The sequence below is a fragment of the Bufo gargarizans genome, chromosome 4 (assembly GCF_014858855.1).
Source record: "Bufo gargarizans isolate SCDJY-AF-19 chromosome 4, ASM1485885v1, whole genome shotgun sequence".
In the NCBI taxonomy this organism is placed as follows: Eukaryota; Metazoa; Chordata; class Amphibia; order Anura; family Bufonidae; genus Bufo; species Bufo gargarizans.
In genome coordinates, this window is record NC_058083.1 from 318439570 (window position 1) to 318462727 (window position 23158).

Below are 23158 nucleotides of genomic sequence, written 5' to 3' on the forward strand. Positions count from 1 at the left end.
TGACAGTGAATAACTCAAAGACTTGGCACCACCCTTTTAACCTTTCCCTGCCCAAGCAGTTTTCAGTTTTATTTTTTTCATTTGTGTTTTTTACTCCCTGCCTTCCTTTAGCCATAACTTTCCCTTCACATTGATGTATTGAGAGCTTTTTTGCTTTTTTCAACTTTATAATGGCACAATTTTATATTGCATACAATGTAGTGGGAAGCTGGAAAAAAATTACAAATGGGGTGGAATTAGGAAAATACACAATTCTGCCACAGTTTTATATGTTTTATTTTACAGTGTTCTCTATGTGGTAAAACTGACACGTTAACAACATTGTTGAGGTCAATATAATTACAGCAATACCAATTTTTTCATTTTTCTTGTGTTTTAAAGGGAACCTGTCACCGGGATTTTGTGTATAGAGCTGAGGACATGGGTTGCTAGATCGCCGCTAGCACATCCGCAATATCCACTCCCCATAGCTCTGTCTGCTTTTATTGTGTAAAAATAATTGGCGGCGATCTAGCAGCCCATGTCCTCAGCTCTATACCCAAAATCCAGGTGACAAGAGGTTCCCTTTAATACTTAAAAAATAAAAACTTTAGGAAATGTTTTATTTTTATTTGCATCATTATATTCTGAACCCATAACTTTTACCTATTTATGTCTATGCACTTGTTTGGGGCTCATTTTTTGCAGCATGATCTGTACGTAGTTTTTATTGATACCATCTTGGGATGTGTATGACTTTTTGATAACATTTTTTGAGGGAGGTGAAGAAAAGAAAATGTGAATAAGCCATATATAAATACATCTATATTTTGGCCATTTTGAGACACAGCGATGCCTATGATCTTTATTTTTTATTGCTTATATTTAATTTTAATATCTGGAAAGGGAGGTGATTTGAATTTTCATATTTAAAAACTTTTTTTTTTTTACTTTTTTGTACCCCTATTGGAATTACCACTGCAATCTATGTTCTATGTAGTCTCGTCTCAGGCAGGGCTTCATAGGAATATTGCTGTGGCAGGCCTCAGATTATTTCACAGTAATGGAATGGCTTCCTCTATCTCGGCGCTGGAAAGCCTTTTGAGTCCCATTTTGGCCCCTCTCAGATTCTGTGGTCGCAATTTATTATGACAATTTAAGCGTTTGTGATTGGCATTTAATGCCAATCACAGACTTTGCCTCTGGGCTGCTATGGTGTCCACTCAGTCCTGGCTTTGGCTGTATACGTATAGCGGCAGTCGGGAAGTATTTTACAAAAAACTGTTTAACACCACTGTCTAAATGATAAAAAATAATAAACTGAAATGACAGTTACACTTGCTCTGTACAGTATTCAAACAAAGTTTTATGACTTTGGAGTAATCAGTACTGTTTGGTCAGAGAAGGTATAATAAAAAATAAATTATTGTAAAGGCAAAACTTAGATGGCAGTCTAAAATGTTTTTAGTAATAAACACAGTAAATATAATTTAGTTGTAATCTAAGGCTACTTTCACACTAGCGTTCTGCTGTCCGCTCGTGAGCTCCGTTTGAAGGAGCTCACGAGCGGAGCAGAACGCTTCCGTCCAGCCCTGATGCAGTCTGAATGGATGCGGATCCGCTCAGACTGCATCAGTCTGGCGGCATTCAGCCTCCGCTCTGCTCGCCTCCGCACGGCCAGGCGGACAGCTGAACGCTGCTTGCAGCGTTCGGGTGTCCGCCTGGCCGTGCGGAGGCGTGCGGATCCGTCCAGACTTACAATGTAAGTCAATGGGGACGGATCCGTTTGAAGATGCCACAATATGGCTCAATCTTCAAGCGGATCCGTCCCCCATTGACTTTACATTGAAAGTCTGGACGGATCCGTCTGAGGCTATTTTCACACTTAGCTTTTATATGCCAATATAATGCAGACGGATCCGTTCTGAACGGAGCCTCCGTCTGCATTAATATGATCGGATCCGTTCAGAACGGATCCGATCGAACGCTAGTGTGAAAGTAGCCTTATCGATAAGATTCGCCACTTTTGTGGCGTGAAAAAGGTGCAAACTGCACATCTGCAACTTTTTCAATGGCACTCGCACAAATAGTTTTGCACACGTGACATTACTCCACTGGCCTTTCCAGATAAGGGTGTGTGGAGAGGGTGCGGAGGAGGGAGGGCTGGCAGCCCTGCCACATTTATCATCTCCTACACCAGTTTTCTGGCATAGAAGAAGATTGAAATGTACACTTGCCAGTGGCTGTCGGAGATTTCAGTTCAGGCACAATGACTGCTGGATGCTGTTCCTAATTTATGACAAGGCATCCGACAGCAAGCCTGTTATCATAGCATGGCATACGCTGCGGGGCTATGATAAATCAGGGCCATAGTGTGTAGTTATCATGCAGGGTAATGATACATAATGGAGGAACTGGTTGATTGTCTGTGCATCTTGAGACAGTCAACTTAATGTAAAAATATTATGCAACTGTTTCTCGACTTGTACCGTGAGATTTGGTAGCCTAGTGAAGCAAACATGAGAATAGCAAACTATAGGTAAAGAAACTAAGGTGGGGGTAAAATAAAGATCATTACTTTTAAAGGGGTACAAAAAAATTACGAAAAATGCAATATTTTATTTTGGTGACATCATCTTATTGCATAGATCACCAGTGATTCAGCTTAGCTTTAGCTAAACATTACTACAATTGCCTATAGGAACTGTAAAATAGTATTCCCTCCATTATTTATTTTGCAAACTACAAATATATTCTGAGAATAAGATGTGGCTGCCCATTTCTTTGTGGTCTTAACTGGAGATGACCACCAGAATGTGAAGAAGTGCTCAGCATACAGCTACTAAGTGAATAGCTATGTCCAGTGCCAGTGTTGGCTTATGATAGAACTACGTAAAGACATTCTTACTTCAGGAGTCAAGTGGAGAAGATTAAATATTTATAGACAAAACTTAAAAGAAACAGCAGGATTGTGACATCAACCTCTCAAACACTTTTTTCATGAAACATAGGCACTTTGCACAGGGCCATCAATTAGATGAAGGCCAAATAATTGGTTGTGGTAGTTTACATTATACCGGTTTGACAACCAAAGTTCGGGAAGCTCCACACTGTTCCTGAAATCTAGTTGAAAAAGACATTTGGGAGAAAGAGACACCTGGCAGCCTACATATAAATTCATTGACATTTTGGGTCCATGGCCAGTAAACTTCTCAGATCTCAATCCCTTCCCAGATCTCAATCCCTATAACACAACAGATATACAATGTACATTGATGTGCTTGATATACTATGAAGAGACTGCAGCACTTGCTCGAGGTTACTGCGACCCCTTCATACAGCTGATTGGCAGGGGTGCCTGGAGTCAGACCTCCACCAACCTGATATTGATGAGCTATCCAAAGTCCTGGTCAACCTCTTTAAATTAATAAGATGTAAAAAAAATATTGGTAATTTAAATGTTAAATTAAATTACACGTTAAAATACATTTAAGAAAACCTCAAATGAAGGTTATCAGCATTATAAAATGTCAGGCTGTGGTAGGTTTGGGTAGCTAGCATTAGAAGGAAGCACCTGGTAAAAGATGAGTTAATATGGGTGAAGTGATCAGCTCCCATCCACGCGATGGTGAACTGTCTACTTGGAAATGTACTATTATTGTTAGGGCCAGTTCACACGACTGATTAAAATACACGCTTAAAAAATCAGCGTGGAATACATGTGTCTTTTTTCAGCGCAAAAAAAAGTGCAATACAAAGCTGAATTTTCATCTTGAGGTTTTTGAAGCATATTTGAAACAGATCTGCACAAAAAAAACGCACAAAAAACGCATGGATATCAATGGAGCAGTGCTGATTCTGCCCCAAGATAGGACATGCTGCTACTCTTTTACAAGCAAGTGCTGCTTCCCTTTGAAATGAATGCAAGGCTGTTTTGAGGCGTTTTTGGAGTTGATTTGAAGCTGATTTTGAGGTAGAAATGCTAAAAAAAACTGTGCTAAAAACGTCTGTGTGAACTGGCCCTTATGCTGAACAGTAAGATATGACCTGAGACCTCCCGTAACTGACAATTCAATCACTAGAATAGAAATTCTACAGACCTATATAAGGCTACTTTCACACTAGCATTTAAGTTTTCCGGTATTCAGTGGCGTACCAAAGGGGGGGCGGGGGGGGCGGGCCGCCCCGGGTGCCACTCACAAGGGGGGTGCCAGGCCGCCTGTCTTAAAAAAAAAAAAAATTATATTTTTTATTCTTCAGGGCCGCACCGCCGATCGCCACAGGCGGCGCGGCCCTGGATGTAATTGCGGCCGTGCTGTGGGGCAGGGGAGGGAGAGGCGTGTCCCTCCCCTGTTCTTCTGATAGGCCGCAGGCACTAATGCCTGCAGCCTATCAGAGGCCGGCTCAGGCAGCGCGATGATGTCATTATCATCGCGACGCCTGACTCCGGCAGCACACAGCAGGGACACAGGCCGGAAAAGGCTTGCATCGCTGCTGAGCTGATGGAGGTAAGTATTCGTTTTTTAGGTTTTTTTTCCTCTTTGCGGGGGGGGGGGGGGGGGGGGCTGGCACTATGGGGGAACTAGCACTTTAGGGGGGCACTATAGGGGGAGCTGGCACTATAGGGGGGCTGGCACTATGGGGGGAGATCTGGCACTATGGGGGGAGATCTGGCACTATGGGGGGAGATCTGGCACTATGGGGCAGCTGGCACTATAGGGGGAGCTGGCACTATGGGGGGGAGCTGGCACTATGGGGGGAACTAGCACTATGGGGGGGCACTATAGGGACAGCTGGCACTATAGGGACAGCTGGCACTATGGGGGGGCTGGCACTATAGGGGGAGCTGGCACTATAGGGGGGGCTGGCACTATGGGTGGGAGCTGGCACTATGGGGGGGGGAGCTGGCACTATGGGGGGGGAGCTGGCACTATGGGGGCATTTCTTACTGGCACATTATGGGGGGGCACCATGGGGGAGAGGAGCACTATGGGGGTATCTGTGGGCTTTTTTTTATTATTGGCACATTCTGGGGGGCACTATAGGGGAGAGCAGCACTATGGGGCATCTGGTGTTACTATAGGGGCATTATTTGGGGGCACTATGGGGAAGTGGGGGCTCTAAAGTGGTCTTTTGTATTGGAACATTATGGGGGGCACTGGCATTTGGTGGCACTAAGGGGGCATTTTTTACTGGCACATTATGGGAGGCACTATAGGGGAGAGCGGCACTATGGGGGAGTGGAGCACTATTGAGGCATATGGTGGCACTAAGAAGGGGCATTTTTTTACTGGCACATTGTGTGGGAGGAGCACTATAGGGGCATCTGCTGGGGGCACTAAGGGGCATTTTTTTACTGGCATATTATGGGGGACACTATGGGGAAGGGGGAGAGGAGCAGTATGAGGGCATTTACTGGGGCACTATATAGGGGTATTTTATGCTGGCATACATTATGGGGACATTAGCTCAACTGCGGGCACTAAGTGGGGGTATTTCATGAACTGTCATATTATAGGGAAAATTAGTACCACTAGGGGGTATTATGGGGAGCTTTACTACTACGATGAGGAACATGATTACTAGGGCACTATAGTAGTATTCACAGGGGGACTGTTTCTGCAGTATAGTATTGGGGGTGGCAGGAAACTAATGTCTGTTTCTCAATCTCTGCAGAGACGGGAGATGGCAGAAAAATCATCATGGCGGTCTGGTCTGAATGGAGAAGATGAGGAAAGAGAACGTCTACATCAAAGGTGACATCACTGGATGTAAGAGGTATGTGGCGCTATGTAGGAGAGGAGATGCCCTTTATGAACCACTGATCACCCCATATAGACTCCCTGATCACCCCCCTGTCATTGATCACCCCCCTGTAAGGCTCCATTCAGAGGTCCGTATGATTTTTACGGATCCACTGATACATGGATCGGATCCGCAAAACACATGCGGATGTCTGAATGGAGCCTTACAGGGGGGTGATCACCCATATAGACTCCCTGATCACCTCCGTCATTGATCACCCCCCTGTAAGGCTCCATTCAGACGTCCGTATGATTTTTACGGATCCACTGATACATGGATCGGATCCGCAAAACACATGCGGATGTCTGAATGTTTTGTAATAAATATTATTGAAAACATTGAAAAAAGTTTGTGCATGTTTTCTTAACTTTCTTGGGGGGGGGGGGGGGGGGGGGGTGCCAAACAAAGGGTTCGCCCCGGGTGCCAAATGCTCTAGGTACGCCCCTGCCGGTATTGAGTTCCGTCATAGGGGCTCAATACTGGAAAAAAACACTTCAGTTTTGTCTCCATTCATTGTCAATGGAAACAAAACTGAACAGAACTGACTGCTCTAAAATGCATTCAGTTCCGTTTAGTTGCGTAACATTCCCAGACCGGAGAGCAAACCGCAACATGTTGTATTTTGCTTTCCCTCCTGGGATGCGGAGCAAGATGGATCCGGCATTACCCCATTGCAAATCAATTGGGACGGATCAGTTTTCTCTGACACAATCTTCCACAATAGAAAACGGATCTTGGCAATGTTAAAGATAATACAACCAGATCCGTTCATAATGGATGCCGGATCCAGCAAAAACACTAGTGTGAAAGTAGCCTAAGTACAAAAGTCATTAGGACACTGCTGTAAACTGTAAAAATAAAATAAAATAAAAAGCTTTCACTTGGCGTTATTATTCTCTTGGAAGCAAAGGTTCCGTTTCTTGAAGTGTGCTGTTAGTTTCTGATAAACCAGACCTGTAAAGAGGAAGAAATGTTGTTTACATTTATCAGCACTACTTAAACCCTTTTTAACCCTAGTCTAATTAGGGTCTAAGGCCTCTTTCACACTTGCGTTGTCCGGATCCGGTGTGTACTCCACTTGCCGGAGGTACACGCCGGATCCGGAAAAACGCAAGTGTACTGAAAGCATTTGAAGATGGATCCGTCTTCAAAATGCTTTCAGTGTTACTATGGCAGCCAGGACGCTATTAAAGTCCTGGTTGCCATAGTAGGAGCGGGGAGCGGGGGAGCGGCATACTTACAGTCCGCGCGGCTCCCGGGGCGCTCCAGAATGACGTCAGAGCGCCCCATACGCATGGATGACGTGCCATGCGATCACGTGATCCATGCGCTTGGAGCGCCCTGACGTCACTCTGGAGCGCCCCGGGAGCCGCACGGACGGTAAGTATGCTGCTCCCCACTACACTTTACCATGGCTGCCGGGACTTTAGCGTCCCGGCAGCCATGGTAACCATTCAGAAAAAGCTAAACGTCGTATCCGGCAATGCGCCGAAACGACGTTTAGCTTAAGGCCGGATCCGGATCAATGCCTTTCAATGGGCATTAATTCCGGATCCGGCCTTGCGGCAAGTGTTCAGGATTTTTGGCCGGAGCAAAAAGCGCAGCATGCTGCGGTATTTTCTCCGGCCCAAAAACGTTCCGTTCCGGAACTGAAGACATCCTGATGCATCCTGAACGGATTTCACTCCATTCAGAATGCATTAGGATAATCCTGATCAGGATTCTTCCGGCATAGAGCCCCGACGACGGAACTCTATGCCGGAAGACAAGAACGCAAGTGTGAAAGAGCCCTTACCTTATAGGGTGGCCCCCACTGAAGTCATCACACTTTTTTTTTTTTTTTCCTCATTCTCCCTGGCTATTAGCGGTGCGCTCTGATTGGATGCGCTCACAGCCAGGGAGAAGAGAACCGCTCCATCTCCGCCTTGTATAACCAAGTCGACCAATTAGACTATAAGGCGCTGAAATCAACTGGGGACAACAGCGGACGAACTTTGAAAAAAAAAAAAGTGCGATGACATCAGTGGGGGCCGCCCTATCAGGTAAGACCCTAATTAGACTAGGGCTAAACAGATGAAAGGCCCTCTTTAAATGGGTTGTCCCATCTCAACATTTATAAGAGGGGTGGCGAACCTGTGGCTCCTTTCACTTTCATTTGCATTTTGCTCTATCTATATCAGTGTCAGATTATAATTGGGGCATTTGGGTCGCCAGCCCCCGGCCCAGGGTGAGCTAATTTGGCCAATTTGCTATCCCAAACGCCCAATTTTGCGCCACCAGTAACAAAATATAGCAAATTATGGGGAATACAAATGTTTACAAAAATAGACGTCAGAGGAAATGACAGGTCCTCTTGCAGTGTCCCATTATGTGTTATATGTGGGCACTTTAAACTTTTGATGTGTGTATTTAATGTATTGTGGTATCAAGCTGTAATTCCTATTACCAGGCTGTTAGAAGTCATTACATCTATTTGCCCCTAGGTGGTGCTGGCATCAATGATATATATATATATATATATATATATATATATATATATATGTATATCTCTGGGATTTGCTAATAAAGTTAGTGGAAATTTAAGTTAATCCAGTGTTGAGAACAGAGAGGAATTTGATGGAGGAGCAGAACAGGCCTAGTCCACAATGTAGCTGCCATTTTGACCCCTTGGCCCTGATCAAATTAAGGGAATATATAGAACAGTATTACAGCAGCACAGCACAGACCAGGGAGTCTGTGTCTGGATATAGAGAAAGTCTAGTGGAGGTTAGAGCTAAACTAGCCAAAGGACTTCACGCGCAACAGTGACCAGGGAGGAACCTAAAAGTACCAGCCTGATGATGTGCAAAATTATCCTTTACCACATGCCTCTATGGACATAGTGGACCGTAATTCTTCATTGAGCATACATTCCAAAGAATGGAGCAGAAGACTGATGCCTGCCGTTAGGGAGCTGCCCTGTGGATTACTACTGACCAGTAAGAAGTTTATTATACTCAGTACCTACCTGAGTGCTACAGTGTGGACCAAGTATAGAAAGATATAGAGAAAAGGAAAACTCCTCAAGTTACAATTGCCAAGCCTATTTCAAGGAATACAGCTGAACCAATATTTGGATTTATTGTTTTGCCATATATATGAACTGTACTAACTACCTGAAGACAAGTGAGTTTAAGTAAAAGTTCTGTTGTTCATAACAACCGACTCCTCATCTTTTCCACCACCAACCTTTGCACCTAACGGTGCTGGCATCACAAATAACAGGGGTCCGAGCCTCAAAAGCACCATATAAACACCTATACCATCAAGGGCACCTCAACTACCATATGGCTAGTGATCCCTGCACTAGAGAGTGACCAGGAGGATTTAGTGCTGTCTTCCCCATCACTGAACGCCGTCCCAGGGAGGCTCTGCTAACCATGAGTAAAAACTACTACTACCCCCATCAGCCCACAGTAGCCTCACATGTTTCCCCTGCGGTCCGGTTTGCTGCACTCTTTAAAGACCTTCAAAATGGCCAATGAACATTTGTTTCCAATCATTGCCCTGTATAAACATTGCCAAAGATCAGCAACTAAAGACGTTGTTGATGGCATAAAAATGATTGTTTGTCAGCAGAACATCTCCCTGTGTAAACAAAGATGTGCCTCTGACAATATGCAAACTGAATGCAGATGAATGATCTTTAATGTGATCTTTCATTCCCGTCTAGTACGATGATAGCTCTATTTAAATGTACGAAACAAGCTCAGACACTGATGATCAGTGCTCGCTTGCAGACTGATGATCTGGCAGTGCAAATGGGTCCTTAGACAGAAAATCAGTGTCAGCATCAGGAGGACATAAAAAATGCCATGGTGTCTATAATGTCTTCAGTGCTTGTAATCTGTTCAGTATCTAACACACTTTCTGTTGACATACAGTAATGAATATACATTATGTTGAAGCGATAAACGCGAGCTCCAAGTATAGAAGATTCATTCATGCTGTGAAAGACTCACCTTTTTTTCTTTATCTTTGCCTCCCAGGAGTAAAATGTTAAACTCAGCACAAACTGCAAAATCACAACGTAAAAATTATTAATTTTAAAACCAGCAACATTTCTATCATATAATGATACAAGATTCTGTGTAACTTACAGACACTAGAGGCACAATGCCTTGAAAGGCAGCCGCCCACTGAAAATTTAACTTTTCATTCAGAAATCCGCCAAGTGTTGGGCCTACAAATGTTCTTTGTAGGAAAAGAAAAAAGGAAAAATAAATAAATTTAATTAACTGCAGCAGAAACATGTTCTTAGTGGTATCAATGTTTCATGGTAAAGATGAAACCTATCTAGCATATACGGCATAAATGCTTAAGGAGTACAGACTTTAGTAAGTGATGACCTTTCCTCAGAATAGGCCATCACTAGCTGATCAGTGGAGGTCCCACAACCCGCACTCTCGCTGATCAGCTGTTTGGTGTACCTACATTGCCAGAAGTCGGCTCCAGAACAACACAGGACCGTCAACACTGTAGAGGAGAGATTTTTTTACTACAGCAATGCTCCCTCCACTATAAGGTTAATGGTACTGTGTATCTCCGGCGCCGAGTTCAGGTGATGGTGCTACAAGGAATAGCTGATTGGCAGGAGTGCGGGTGTCAGACACCTACCAATCAGCTAGTGATGGCCTATTCTGAAGACAGGCCATCACTTGCTAAAGACTTTACAACCCTTTTAAGTATATATATTTAGCATATATTGTACATTGCCTCCATGGGTGGTCACAAATGGTCAGATGCTACATAACAGCATTGAGCTGTGAGACATTTGCCCATCTTTTAACCTATTAGGACATGTTAGTTAATACTTTAAAATTTGTGACTCTTTGCATCTTTTGAAGGCTGAAGGTGAATTTCATGCCTCCAAAGTTCTAACAAGATCATGTACATCTCATATATGCAGTGAAAATGGAAGTGTGGTTGGTCAAACAGCAAAGCAACATGGATGTCAGGAAGGTTTACACTAGCACTTCCCCTTATCCTGATCTGCAAAGTGTAGGAAGGCGCAAGGGACCATCATTGATGGAAGATATGTGTCACCAAGCTTCCTGGCCTCGGTGGAGTAAGAGCCAGTTTCATGTGTCAGCAGCAGTTTCTATTTGACACCTTGCTATTTAGTATAGCTGTAATAGCTGATCCGTGACGGCTCTTATTGGGAGTAGTCAAAGTGCTGGGTGGGTGAGTACTCCCCACATTCCAGGCCGGGTCTTGACTGGCCTATATAAAAAACCCAGCCAGCAGTGTCAGATGGTGGTAATTTCCTCTCTCTCTGACAGAGGAGCTCTGACAATCACTGGATTGGGATCTGAGCCGTGTGCTAGGCTGGAGGCCTGATTACAGGTGACTGTTTTGCTGTATGAACTGTCTAGGTGTGAACGAACACCAAAACTGCAAATGGACTGTCGTACTATTTTGTTGCCACAAGTGTGAATAAAACACTGACGTTTTTGAGTTACAAACTGGTCTTTGCCTCTATACTGCACCAGCTTGTCCTGTCTACCAGAGCGAATCCCCACAATTGGTGGAGGATGCGGCAAGAGCAGTGAGACCGACGTAAATGCCAAAATATTTGTTGGTTTGCATTTTTGAACATGGTTGTATGTCATACATCAAACCAGCGGTATTACAACCCATGCCCCACAACAAAATGGAGGCGGTTGTGAAGGACCTCATGGAGGCTAATTTGCAGCAGCGAGAGACAACCCTGCAACAATGGGAGGCTAACAAGCAGGAGCAAGAGACCAACCAGTTGCTGCTACAACATGTGATGGCTTTGCAGACAGCAGGAGCAACCCCGGGCGTCCACGATGTCCGGAAGGCAGTCCGAGCGGTGAATCCTAAGATGACATTCACAGACAACATCGAAACCTACCTGGCAATTTATGAGAAAGTGGCCACAAGGGAGAAGCTGGCGAGACCAGTGGGCTGTGGTCGTCACTCCGTTTCTGGCATCCGATTCCCAGCGGGTGTATTTCGACTTGCCGGACGATCAAGGAGCTGACTACCACACAGTAAAGGGTGAGAGTTTGGCAAGACTGGGGGTGAATGTGTTGGCCCGGGCCCAGCAGGTACATCGGTGGGGGGTTTAAGCTTGTGAGCCCATGAGACCCCCGTATTATGACTTACTCCACCTTTTGCAAAAGTGACTATGCTGGACAGAATATTGGCTGATATGTTCTGGAGGGCTTTACTACCCCCTCTCTAGCAATGGATCGGCCAGGTCTCTCCAGGTAATGCCCTTGAGATGGTCGACCTAGTGGAACGCTATGAGGCTACCCGGTTAATTTGGGAGGGGGCAGTCAAATCCTGTAAATCTCCACCCCAGATCCGGACACTTGTGCCAACCAAACCCGCCCGGGATGTACACCCAGCTCCGATAGTCTGCTAGCAGTGTTGGGAGCCTGGCCATGTACAAGCTGACTGTCCACATAAGGTGAAACCCAAGGACACAAACTATGGCTCGCTAGGAAGCTGTGTGCAGTGGGTACCCCAGAAACTCAAAATCACTTGTGCCAGGTGGAAGTGGAAGACACTTCAGTAGAGGCCCTGCTGGACTCAGGGAGTCTGGTGTCCCTAGTAAGGGCTCCCCTAAGACGGTCCGCTGAGTATACTGGCCGGAAAGTTGGGGTCATGTGCATTCATGGGGACTTAAAAGACTATCCCACCGCCCTGGTGTCTCTAACCACGGGGGTCGGCAGGTGGACTCACAAAGTGGCAGTTGCCACAAACTTAGACCTCAAACTTATAATCGGGAGAGACTTCCCAGGTTTCCCGGCACTGTGGCCTGCTATGAAAGTGACTGATACCCATGAGACAGGGGTAACCCTAGCAGAGTGGCCTTGCTCCGGGGGGAGGCCAGAACCTGGGAACCCAAGGCCAAAGGGCCAGCGATAGGGGTGACCGCCACTTCAGTGGAAAAGGGGGAGACAACCCCACTGACTTTAATGGCGGGAGACGTGGAGGACTTGCCGCCGTAGCTTGAGCTGGCAATCCTCAATGTCTCCGGGGATAATTTTGGTACTGCACAACACCGAGACCCAACCCTATCCCGAGCCTGGGAAAATGTATTAATAGTAGATGGTGAACCACAACAAGCTGTGGCAGAGTCGGTGTTCCCCCATTTTGTGGTTCATAAGGATATGTTGTATTGGGTAAACCAGCTGAAGGTGGACGAATTCTGCAAGTCTTACCTGACCTGCCAGGCAACTAGCCCCCAGCACCTTTTCCGCAGTTCCTTGGTACCTCTCCCGATCATAGAGATACCGTTTGAGTAAATTGCTATGGACCTCGTAGGCTCAGTACCGAAGTCCGCTAGAAGACACCAACACATCTTGGTCATCGTAGACTACACCACTCAGTACCCGGAGGCGGTGACACTGTGACATACATCGGCTGAACATATAGTTAAGGAGCTAATGGAGATGTTCTCCCTACTGGAGCTACCTAAAAAGGTTCTGACTGACCAAGGGACCCCTTTTATGTCCAAGGTCATGAGAGAACTCTGTGAGTTGCTGCATATTAAACATTTATGGACATCCGTGTACCATCCGCAAAAGGACAGTCTGGTTGAAAGGTTTAACAAAACACTAAAAACCATGTTAAAAAGGGTGGAGTCTAAAGATGGGAAGGACTGGGACCTTTTTCTGCCCTATCTCATGTTCTCTGTGCGAGAGGTACCCCTGGCCTCTACTTGGTTTCGCCCTTCGAATTGCGATATAGCAGACATCCTTGCGGTATGTTAGACGTAGCCAAAGAGGAGTAGGAGCAGCAACCCACTCTGCATAAAAGTGTCCTTGAGTATGTTACCAAGATGCAGCAGCGGATAGAGACCACTTTGCCTCTTGTCAGGGAGCATATGGAGGAAGTTCAGCGAGCCCAGAGTCATATCTATATTCTGCAGGCTCGGGTCTGGATCTTTAACCCAGGTGATCAGGTTTTGGTTCTGGTGCCGACCATGGCAGAGGGCCCTACGAGGTACTTGAAAAAATTGGAGAGGTAAATTACAAAGTACACCAGACATGGAGGTGAAAGCCGGAGCAGGTGTACCATGTGAATCTACTCAAACCGTGGAAAGATAGGGAAACTTATCCTAAATACAGCCAGCGGCCAGGTTTTCTAGGGGAAGCGGTTTTGGCCCCTCTGTCTGAAGCAAGGGAAGTGGCTTCCACAGTAAGAATTTATGACAGCCTCTCCTCTAAGTAGGCTCAGGAGGCCAGGGAGTTTATTAGCCGGAACATGGATGTGTTTTTGGATCTCCCTGGATGCACTTCAACAACTCGGCATGACATTGTCACTGAGCCTCAGGTAAAAGTCCAGCTAAAACCATACCAGGTACCTGAGGCTCGGCGACAAGCCATCTCAGATGAAGTGCAGATGATGCTAAGGCTAGACGTCATTGATGAGTCTAACAGTGAGTGGGCTAGTCCTATAGTGATAATACCCAAGCCAGACAGAACATTAGATTTTCGAAAACTAAACAAGATCTCTAAGTTTGATGCATATCCCATGCCTCGGGTGGATGAGCTTATTTAGAGGTTAGGCCAAGCCCGGCATTTTTCTGTTTTGGACCTCACCAAAGGGTACTAGCAGGTACCCTTGACGGAGGCTGCCAAAGAGAAAACTGCCTTCATTACACCAGAGGGGCTGTACCAATATAAGGTGTTACCCTTTGGTCTGCATGGCGCCCCTGCCACTTTTCAACGGCTCATGGACATTGTGCTGCGTCCACATCGTCGGTACACTTCGGCTTATCTGGACAAATTTGTCATCCACAGTACCGACTGGTAAAGTTATCTACCCAAAGTGCAGGCTGTAGTGGACTAACCCAAAGAAATGCACAATAGGGTTAGAGGAGACTAAGTACCTGGGATACGTCATTGGACATGGAGTTATCAAATCCCTAGTGAATAAAATAGAGGCGATTCGGCATTGGCCCTGACCTGTCACCACAAGGCAAGTAAAGTCGTTCCTGGGAATGGTGGGCTATTATATGAGGTTCTTTCCCCATTTTCCCACTTTAGCGGCTCGGTTGACAGGGCTCTTAAAGGGACGGAAGTCCGTGATGGTCCGCTGGAATGACCAGGCGGAAGAGGCTTTTTCCGCAGTGAAGTCGGTCCTGTGCGGGTCACCGGTTTTGGTGACGCCCGACTTCAAGAAGGAGTTTGTGGTAAGGACCAATGCCTCTGAAGTAGGCCTCGGAGCTGTACTCTCTCAGGAAATCAATGGGGAGGAACATCCTGTTGTTTTTGTGAGCTGCAAACTCACCCCAGTCGAGACCAGGTACAGTATAGTGGAGAGAGAGTGGCTGGCCATCAAGTGGGCACTCGAGTCTCTCCGCTATTATCTGTTGGAGAGAAAGTCCCGTCTGGTGACCGACCACTCCCCTCTCAAGTGGATGAGCCAGGCCAAAGGAATGCTCGGGTCACCAGATGGTTCTTGTCATTACAGAACTTAAAGTTTTCAGTGGAACACAGGACAGGCCGCTTGCAGGGAAACACGGATGCCCTGTCCCAGGTACACTGTCTGGCAAGTGTTCACCCCCTGTTGAACAAAGGGGTGAGGAACGTAAGAAGGTGCAAGGGACCATCATTGATGGAAGATATGTGTCACCAAGCTTCCTGGCCTCGGTGGAGTAAGAGCCAGTTTCATGTGTCAGCAGCAGTTTCTATTTGACACCTTGCTATTTAGTATAGCTGTACTAGCTGATCCGTGACGGCTCTTATTGGGAGTAGTCAAAGTGCTGGGTGGGTGAGTACTCCCCACATTCCAGGCCGGGTCTTGACTGGCCTATATAAAAAACCCAGCCAGCAGTGTCAGCTGGTGGCAATTACCTCTCTCTCTGACAGAGCAGCTCTGGCAATTGCTGGATAGGGATCTGAGCCGTGTGCTAGGCTGGAGGCCTGAGTTTGGGAAGTCTGCTCTGTCCTGAGCAATGCCGATCAACTAACACCTAGGATAACATGTGACTGTTTTGCTGTATGAACTATCTAGGTGTGAACGAACACCAAAACTGCAAATAGACTGTCGTACTGTTTTGTTACAAACTGTTCTTTGCCTCTATACTGCGTCCGCTTGTCCTGTCTACCAGAGCGAATCCCCACAAAAGCTTTCTATAACATAGAAGTGCTTCCTGGATATGATGTCTTGGAAGTAATCTTATACTTCTCTGCCACTGTCCCCAGGAAAGCCATGTGATTGATATTAGGAGGATAAATTAGGATATTGAGGACAATGCAGAGCTGCACCCAACTTCAGTTATCAGCCCCTGATTATAAAAGTCTTAAGGTGCATTTAGATGCTCCAACGAGCAGCCAACTGTTGGGAAGAAAGCGTTTCTTCCTGACTATTGGTGGCTCATTAAATGGAGATGAAGCACTGCTTTTACATGCAGTGATCACCTCCACAGTATGAGGACGAGCGATGGCTGCTGCTACTGTAGCAGCTGTTATGGATTGAGCCACAATCAACAGATTCGGGTTCAGATTTGTTCTTTAATACAGTTCGGTATGCACCGTTACTTACAGTAATGGGGAATGCACAAGACTCCCTTAGTCTCATTCTACTAGCGGCCATTTTGTTTGGTTGCAGCAAATACGTTACATTGCAAGCACCAGTTTTTGTCAGGCTGAATTCCGACACTAATGCTGGAAACAGGCTGGATCTCTGCCGGGTCCAATTATAATCAATGGGGTCCGGTGGTGTCTCCTTGCTCCTTAAAGTCAAGAAGGTGGTCCTATTGTTGATTGACAGCCTTCCCTCTATGACAGTCCATACACTGCTAGCGATCAATCACTGAAAGGTCCATCTGCTTGGCTTCAATGCCAAGAATGAGCAGTAATCTAAATGAATAAATTACAAGTTTTACTGATTTCTTTCCTGCTACATATCAATCTGCTCAGCTCCTCCTGCTCTATAACATGCTGCCTGCAGCTCAAACACCATGTTCAACCAAGGTTCCCTTTAAGTAGCTGCTTATTCTTCTTAAAAGGCTATGCAGTATCTTAGTGTTAAAAGTTCATGTATTGATCTACAATTTATGAAGGGTAATAAACACATTATGGTGTCAGATCATATATAGCTTATAGAAGAACTGCAGCACACGTCTTGCATCAAGGTCTGTCTATTATCTCAAGGTCTATTTATTGACGAAACTTCGTAGTGATGACATGTGAAATCATAGTGATTACCAACAAGTAAGTGAACTGCTGACCAATTAAATATGTTAAAAAAAAAGGAAATCATTATCATGATCCTCTGCTAGAAAGTGTAATATTAGTTGCATGTAATACAGATACATAAAAATGGAGCCGGAAACCGGGAACGGTCCTCATACTATTTCATATTCATAAGGTGGTGTGTACAGCGTTTACCTCTCCAATCTGCGCATTCACAGATATATAGTTGTGCACTGATGTTATGTGCTTGGCTCAACTAATTGCATTGGTAGCGGTGGCGCATGCGCTCTGGCTCAAAGGAGCTAATCTAGCACATGCGTTGTAGCCCTAATGAAAGTGTTACGGTTACTACCGTAGGTAGGATGAAAAATCATTTATAGGTTTCAAATTCTGTATAAGGTGTCTAATATCAGAACACTTAGGTGTGGCTGATGCAGACAGATTTCAACATAAATGGGTCCATGATCCGTCCGCATGTTCAATTTTTTTCCGGTGCGGAGGAACGGAGTGAAACCCCACGGAAGCACTCGGTAATGCTTCCGTGGGGTTCCGTGCCGCTGTTCCGCACGGGACCTTCCAGATTCAAGTGAATGGGTCCGCATCCGTGATGCGGTGCACAAACAGCCAGGGCAGTTATTGAGGACTCGCTGTTTGCAAGCTGCAATACAGGCAGGAGAGATAGCTATTGAATTAAAGAACGTTCCTCTGACAGCTATTTAGTGTGAGTGGCCAATCTCTACCCTGTAATATTATTTCCAATAACAGAAATCTATGAGCAATGTCAAAGCAGTTTCACCATATCAAAGTAATCTTCAACACAAGGACAAAAGGAATATCACCTTTAAAAGTAAGGTTTTCTTTGAAAGGGAATCAGTCACCATGTTTATTCTGCTATTTCTGAGAGCAGCATAAAGCAGTGACCGATTTTGTGCCAATTTCAGTGTTGTGCTGGTTATATGTGCCTGTGGTGTACTTTTTGTGAAATTTATAGTTTTTAGTTGCAGCGCTCATATCACACTGTGATTCTGAAATCTATAGTAATCATACAGCGAGAGAACCAATGCCCTCCCATCTCTAATTAACAGAAGAAAAGCTGTCAACCAGCGGCAGGAGAAGTCGGCAGCTCATGAATAGATATGCCCAGTTCGCAGTGTTCACCAGTGATCACATGCGATCTGCCATCTTAACTGACAAGTCTGGCGCGGCACAGGTAAGTCCTTACCTGTGCCTGTGCGCGAGCCGGTCTGAAATGAAATGCGGTCTCCGGAAGCAGGCAGTTCTGCGAACAGACTCCGGGGGACTCTGTTCTCGGAACAGCCTGCTCCCAGGGACCGCATTTCATTTCAGACCGGCTTGCACACAGGCACAGGTAAGGACTTACCTGTGCCGCGCCGGACTTGTCAGTTAAGATGGCAGATCGCATGTGATCGCTGGCGAACACTGCTAACTGGCCATCACTGCTCATGAATACAGAGAACTGCTGGCTCACAGCACAATGTGGGCACTGCAACAAAACATTTCAAACTAGGCTCATATATCTAACGGAACGCTGAATTCAGTGGTGTCAGGTTCCCTATAATGACTGCAGTGCTAGTAGTTTGTTGATCATTCAAACGTTACCGTATACAAATTTTCCGTTCATACAGTATACACATTTTTAGCATTGTTGTTTTAGAACTGTGTGCAAACCATGGGCCTCTTAAGACCTGTAATGCTTTTATGTCTGCGCCCCCCTCCCCAATATCATGTTGGCACTGCTGTGCAGGGTATTGCATTTGCCATTGCTATAGCAGGCACCAGGGGCGGACTGGGAACTAAAAGTGGCCCTGGAAAAAAAGGTAAAAGTGGCCCCACGTTTCAGACGGGTTAAAATTTCCCTGTAGGGTCAATGGCCAATCCGCCCCTGGCAAGCACTGCGGGTCTGTATAAGTTATATTTTAACTGCCTTAGGCTACATGCACAGGATGTTTTTTTACTGCCATCACACGTCCGTTTTAAGACCAAAGGCAGTCTATGGCGTTATTCACATGGCAGTTTTTTGATGGCCGGTGAATAAAAAATAATACATGTTCTATCTAGTCCAATTTTCACTAACTGACTGCCCCTATAAATTGAATGGGTCCATTTTTAAAGTCCGTTTCTCAAAAAGGCATCAGCGGAAAAAAAAGTCAGTTAAAAATGGATTGTTTATTCATTTTTAATGGACTTTTTTTTTTCACTGTTGTGTGCACGTAGCCTCAATGGTTTAATCCAGGCAATACAGTCCCTTTGCATTTCTTCCTCAGGCCCAGCACTAGGTATAATAGTCCTTTTACACCGGCAGAGGATCGGAACAATTATCTGTAATGGATGTTCTTATAAATCTTTGTGCTACCGATCCCCTGACAAGTGAGCAAAACAAACAAACTGACACCTATCAGCACCACATCTCAGGGCAATAAGCAAAGTTAATGGGGGACCAAGTTTCGTAAGGTCGTTTGTTACGCTTTCACTTGGCATCTCTCTGTGTGAAAGGTATTTTAAATGAGAGCCAATCAACTTAAATATTGCAGATCATTATTGGGCTGTGTAAGAAGACATTGATACCGTTTTACCCAAATGCTCCTTTAAGGGTAATCCCATATGAGACATTTATGGCATATCCACAGGATATACAATACATGTCTGATATGTTTAGCAATCAAGAGAGGAGATGACTAGGTGGTAGGGATGAGCGAACTCGAACTGTATAGTTCGGGTTCGTACCGAATTTTGGGGTGTCCGTGACACGGACCCGAACCCGGACATTTTCGTAAAAGTCCGGGTTCGGGTTCGGTGTTCGTCGCTTTCTTCGCGCTTTTGTGACGCTTTCTTGGCGCTTTTTGAAAGGCTGCAAAGCAGCCAATCAACAAGCGTCATACTACTTGCCCCAAGAGGCCATCACAGCCATGCCTACTATTGGCATGGCTGTGATTGGCCAGAGCACCATGTGACCCAGCCTCTATTTAAGCTGGAGTCACATAGCGCCGCCCGTCACTCTGCTCTGATTAGCGTAGGGAGAGGTTGCGGCTGCGACAGTAGGGCGAGATTAGGCAGATTAACTCCTCCAAAGGACTTGATTAACTGATCGATCTGCAGCTGTGGATCATTGAGCTGCTGATCCTCAATTGCTCACTGTTTTTAGGCTGCACAGACCGTTTGTCAGTCTCATTTTTCTGGGGTGATCGGCGGCCATTTTGTGTCTTGTGGTGCGCCAGCACAAGCTGCGACCAAGTGCATTTAACCCTCAATGGTGTGGTTGTTTTTTGGCTAAAGCCTACATCAGGGTGAAGCTGTCACACCAAGTGCATTTAACCAGCAATAGTCTGTTCATTTTTTGGCCATATACAAAATCAGGGGCAAGCTGCGCCTGTCACCAAGTGCATTTAACCCTCAATGGTGTGGTTGTTTTTTGGCTAAAGCCTACATCAGGGTGAAGCTGTCACACCAAGTGCATTTAACCAGCAATAGTCTGTTCATTTTTTGGCCATATACAAAATCAGGGGCAAGCTGCGCCTGTCACCAAGTGCATTTAACCCTCAATGGTGTGGTTGTTTTTTGGCTAAAGCCTACATCAGGGTGAAGCTGTCACACCAAGTGCATTTAACCAGCAATAGTCTGTTCATTTTTTGGCCATATACAAAATCAGGGGCAAGCTGCGCCTGTCACCAAGTGCATTTAACCCTCAATGGTGTGGTTGTTTTTTGGCTAAAGCCTACATCAGGGTGAAGCTGTCACACCAAGTGCATTTAACCAGCAATAGTCTGTTCATTTTTTGGCCATATCCCAGTCTAATTCTGTCACTAAATCCATACCGGTCACCCAGCGCCTAAATACTAGGCCTCAAATTTATATCCAGCTAAATCTGTCCCTAGTGCTGTAGCTGGGCGAGTTATTTAGTGTCCGTTCAAGCACATTTCTTGTTCTGGGTTGAAATACAATTCCCAATTTAGCAATTTCATAATTTAGTGGTTCCTGCTATATCAGAGCTATTTGAAATCTATCCCAAAAAGGGTATATAATATTGAAGGTGCACATAGGGTCATTCAGAGTAACTTCACACACACCCGCTACTGTGTATTTCCAAGTCTAATTCTGTCACTAAATCCATACCGGTGACCCAGCGCCTAAATACTAGGCCTCAAATTTAAATCCCTCTAAATCTCTCGTTACCCACCGCTGTACTGTTGTTGCTGGGCAAGATATTTAGTGTCCGTCAAAGCACATTTTTTGTTCTGGGTTGAAGTACAATTCCCAATTTAGCAATTTCATAATTTAGTGGTTTCTGCTATATCAGAGCTATTTGAAATCTATCCCAAAAAGGGTATATAATATTGAAGGTGCACATAGGGTCATTCAGAATAACTTCACACACACCCGCTACTGTGTATTTCCAAGTCTAATTCTGTCACTAAACCCATACCTGTCACCCAGCGCCTAAATACTAGGCCTCAAATTTAAATCCCTCTAAATCTCTCGTTACCGTTGTCCTGTTGTAGCTGGGAAAGTTATTTAGTGCCCGTCAAAGCACATTTTTTGTTCTGGGTTGAAGTACAATTCCCAATTTAGCAACTTCATAATTTAGTGGTTCCTGCTATATCAGAGCTATTTGAAATCTATCCCAAAAAGGGTATATAATATTGAAGGTGCACATAGGGTCATTCAGAATAACTTCACACACACCCGCTACTGTGTATTTCCAAGTCTAATTCTGTCACTAAATCCATACCGGTGACCCAGCGCCTAAATACTAGGCCTCAAATTTAATTCCCTCTAAATCTCTCGTTACCCACCGGTGTACTGTTGTTGCTGGGCAAGATATTTAGTGTCCGTCAAAGCACATTTTTTGTTCTGGGTTGAAGTACAATTCCCAATTTAGCAATTTCATAATTTAGTGGTTTCTGCTATATCAGAGCTATTTGAAATCTATCCCAAAAAGGGTATATAATATTGAAGGTGCACATAGGGTCATTCAGAATAACTTCACACACACCCGCTACTGTGTATTTCCAAGTCTAATTCTGTCACTAAACCCATACCTGTCACCCAGCGCCTAAATACTAGGCCTCAAATTTAAATCCCTCTAAATCTCTCGTTACCGTTGTCCTGTTGTAGCTGGGAAAGTTATTTAGTGCCCGTCAAAGCACATTTTTTGTTCTGGGTTGAAGTACAATTCCCAATTTAGCAATTTCATAATTTAGTGGTTCCTGCTATATCAGAGCTATTTGAAATCTATCCCAAAAAGGGTATATAATATTGAAGGTGCACATAGGGTCATTCAGAATAACTTCACACACACCCGCTACTGTGTATTTCCAAGTCTAATTCTGTCACTAAATCCATACCGGTGACCCAGCGCCTAAATACTAGGCCTCAAATTTAATTCCCTCTAAATCTCTCGTTACCCACCGCTGTACTGTTGTTGCTGGGCAAGATATTTAGTGTCCGTCAAAGCACATTTTTTGTTCTGGGTTGAAGTACAATTCCCAATTTAGCAATTTCATAATTTAGTGGTTTCTGCTATATCAGAGCTATTTGAAATCTATCCCTAAAAGGGTATATAATATTGAAGGTGCACATAGGGTCATTCAGAATAACTTCACACACACCCGCTACTGTGTATTTCCAAGTCTAATTCTGTCACTAAACCCATACCTGTCACCCAGCGCCTAAATACTAGGCCTCAAATTTAAATCCCTCTAAATCTCTCGTTACCGTTGTCCTGTTGTAGCTGGGAAAGTTATTTAGTGCCCGTCAAAGCACATTTTTTGTTCTGGGTTGAAGTACAATTCCCAATTTAGCAATTTCATAATTTAGTGGTTCCTGCTATATCAGAGCTATTTGAAATCTATCCCAAAAAGGGTATATAATATTGAAGGTGCACATTGGGTCATTCAGAATAACTTCACACACACGCTTCTGTGCATTTCCAAGTCTAATTCTGTCACTAAATCCATACCGGTGACCCAGCGCCTAAATACTAGGCCTCAAATTTAATTCCCTCTAAATCTCTCGTTACCCACCGTTGTACTGTTGTTGCTGGGCAAGATATTTAGTGTCCGTCAAAGCACATTTTTTGTTCTGGGTTGAAGTACAATTCCCAATTTAGCAATTTCATAATTTAGTGGTTTCTGCTA

General features: G+C 44.9%; 1 protein-coding gene across 1 annotated transcript in view; it reads right to left on the reverse strand.

Moving 5' to 3' along the window:
• Positions 1–9245: 9245 nt before the first annotated feature.
• LOC122935403 (MFS-type transporter SLC18B1-like) overlaps positions 9246–23158 on the reverse strand; it is a 97008-nt gene continuing 83095 nt past the window's right edge. The window contains exons 13-15 of the mRNA XM_044291174.1: positions 9924–10017; positions 9786–9838; positions 9246–9330 (exon numbers count right to left, since the gene is read on the reverse strand). Of these exons, the coding sequence (XP_044147109.1) occupies positions 9246–9330; positions 9786–9838; positions 9924–10017 (232 nt within the window). The remainder of the gene's footprint in view (positions 9331–9785; positions 9839–9923; positions 10018–23158) is intronic.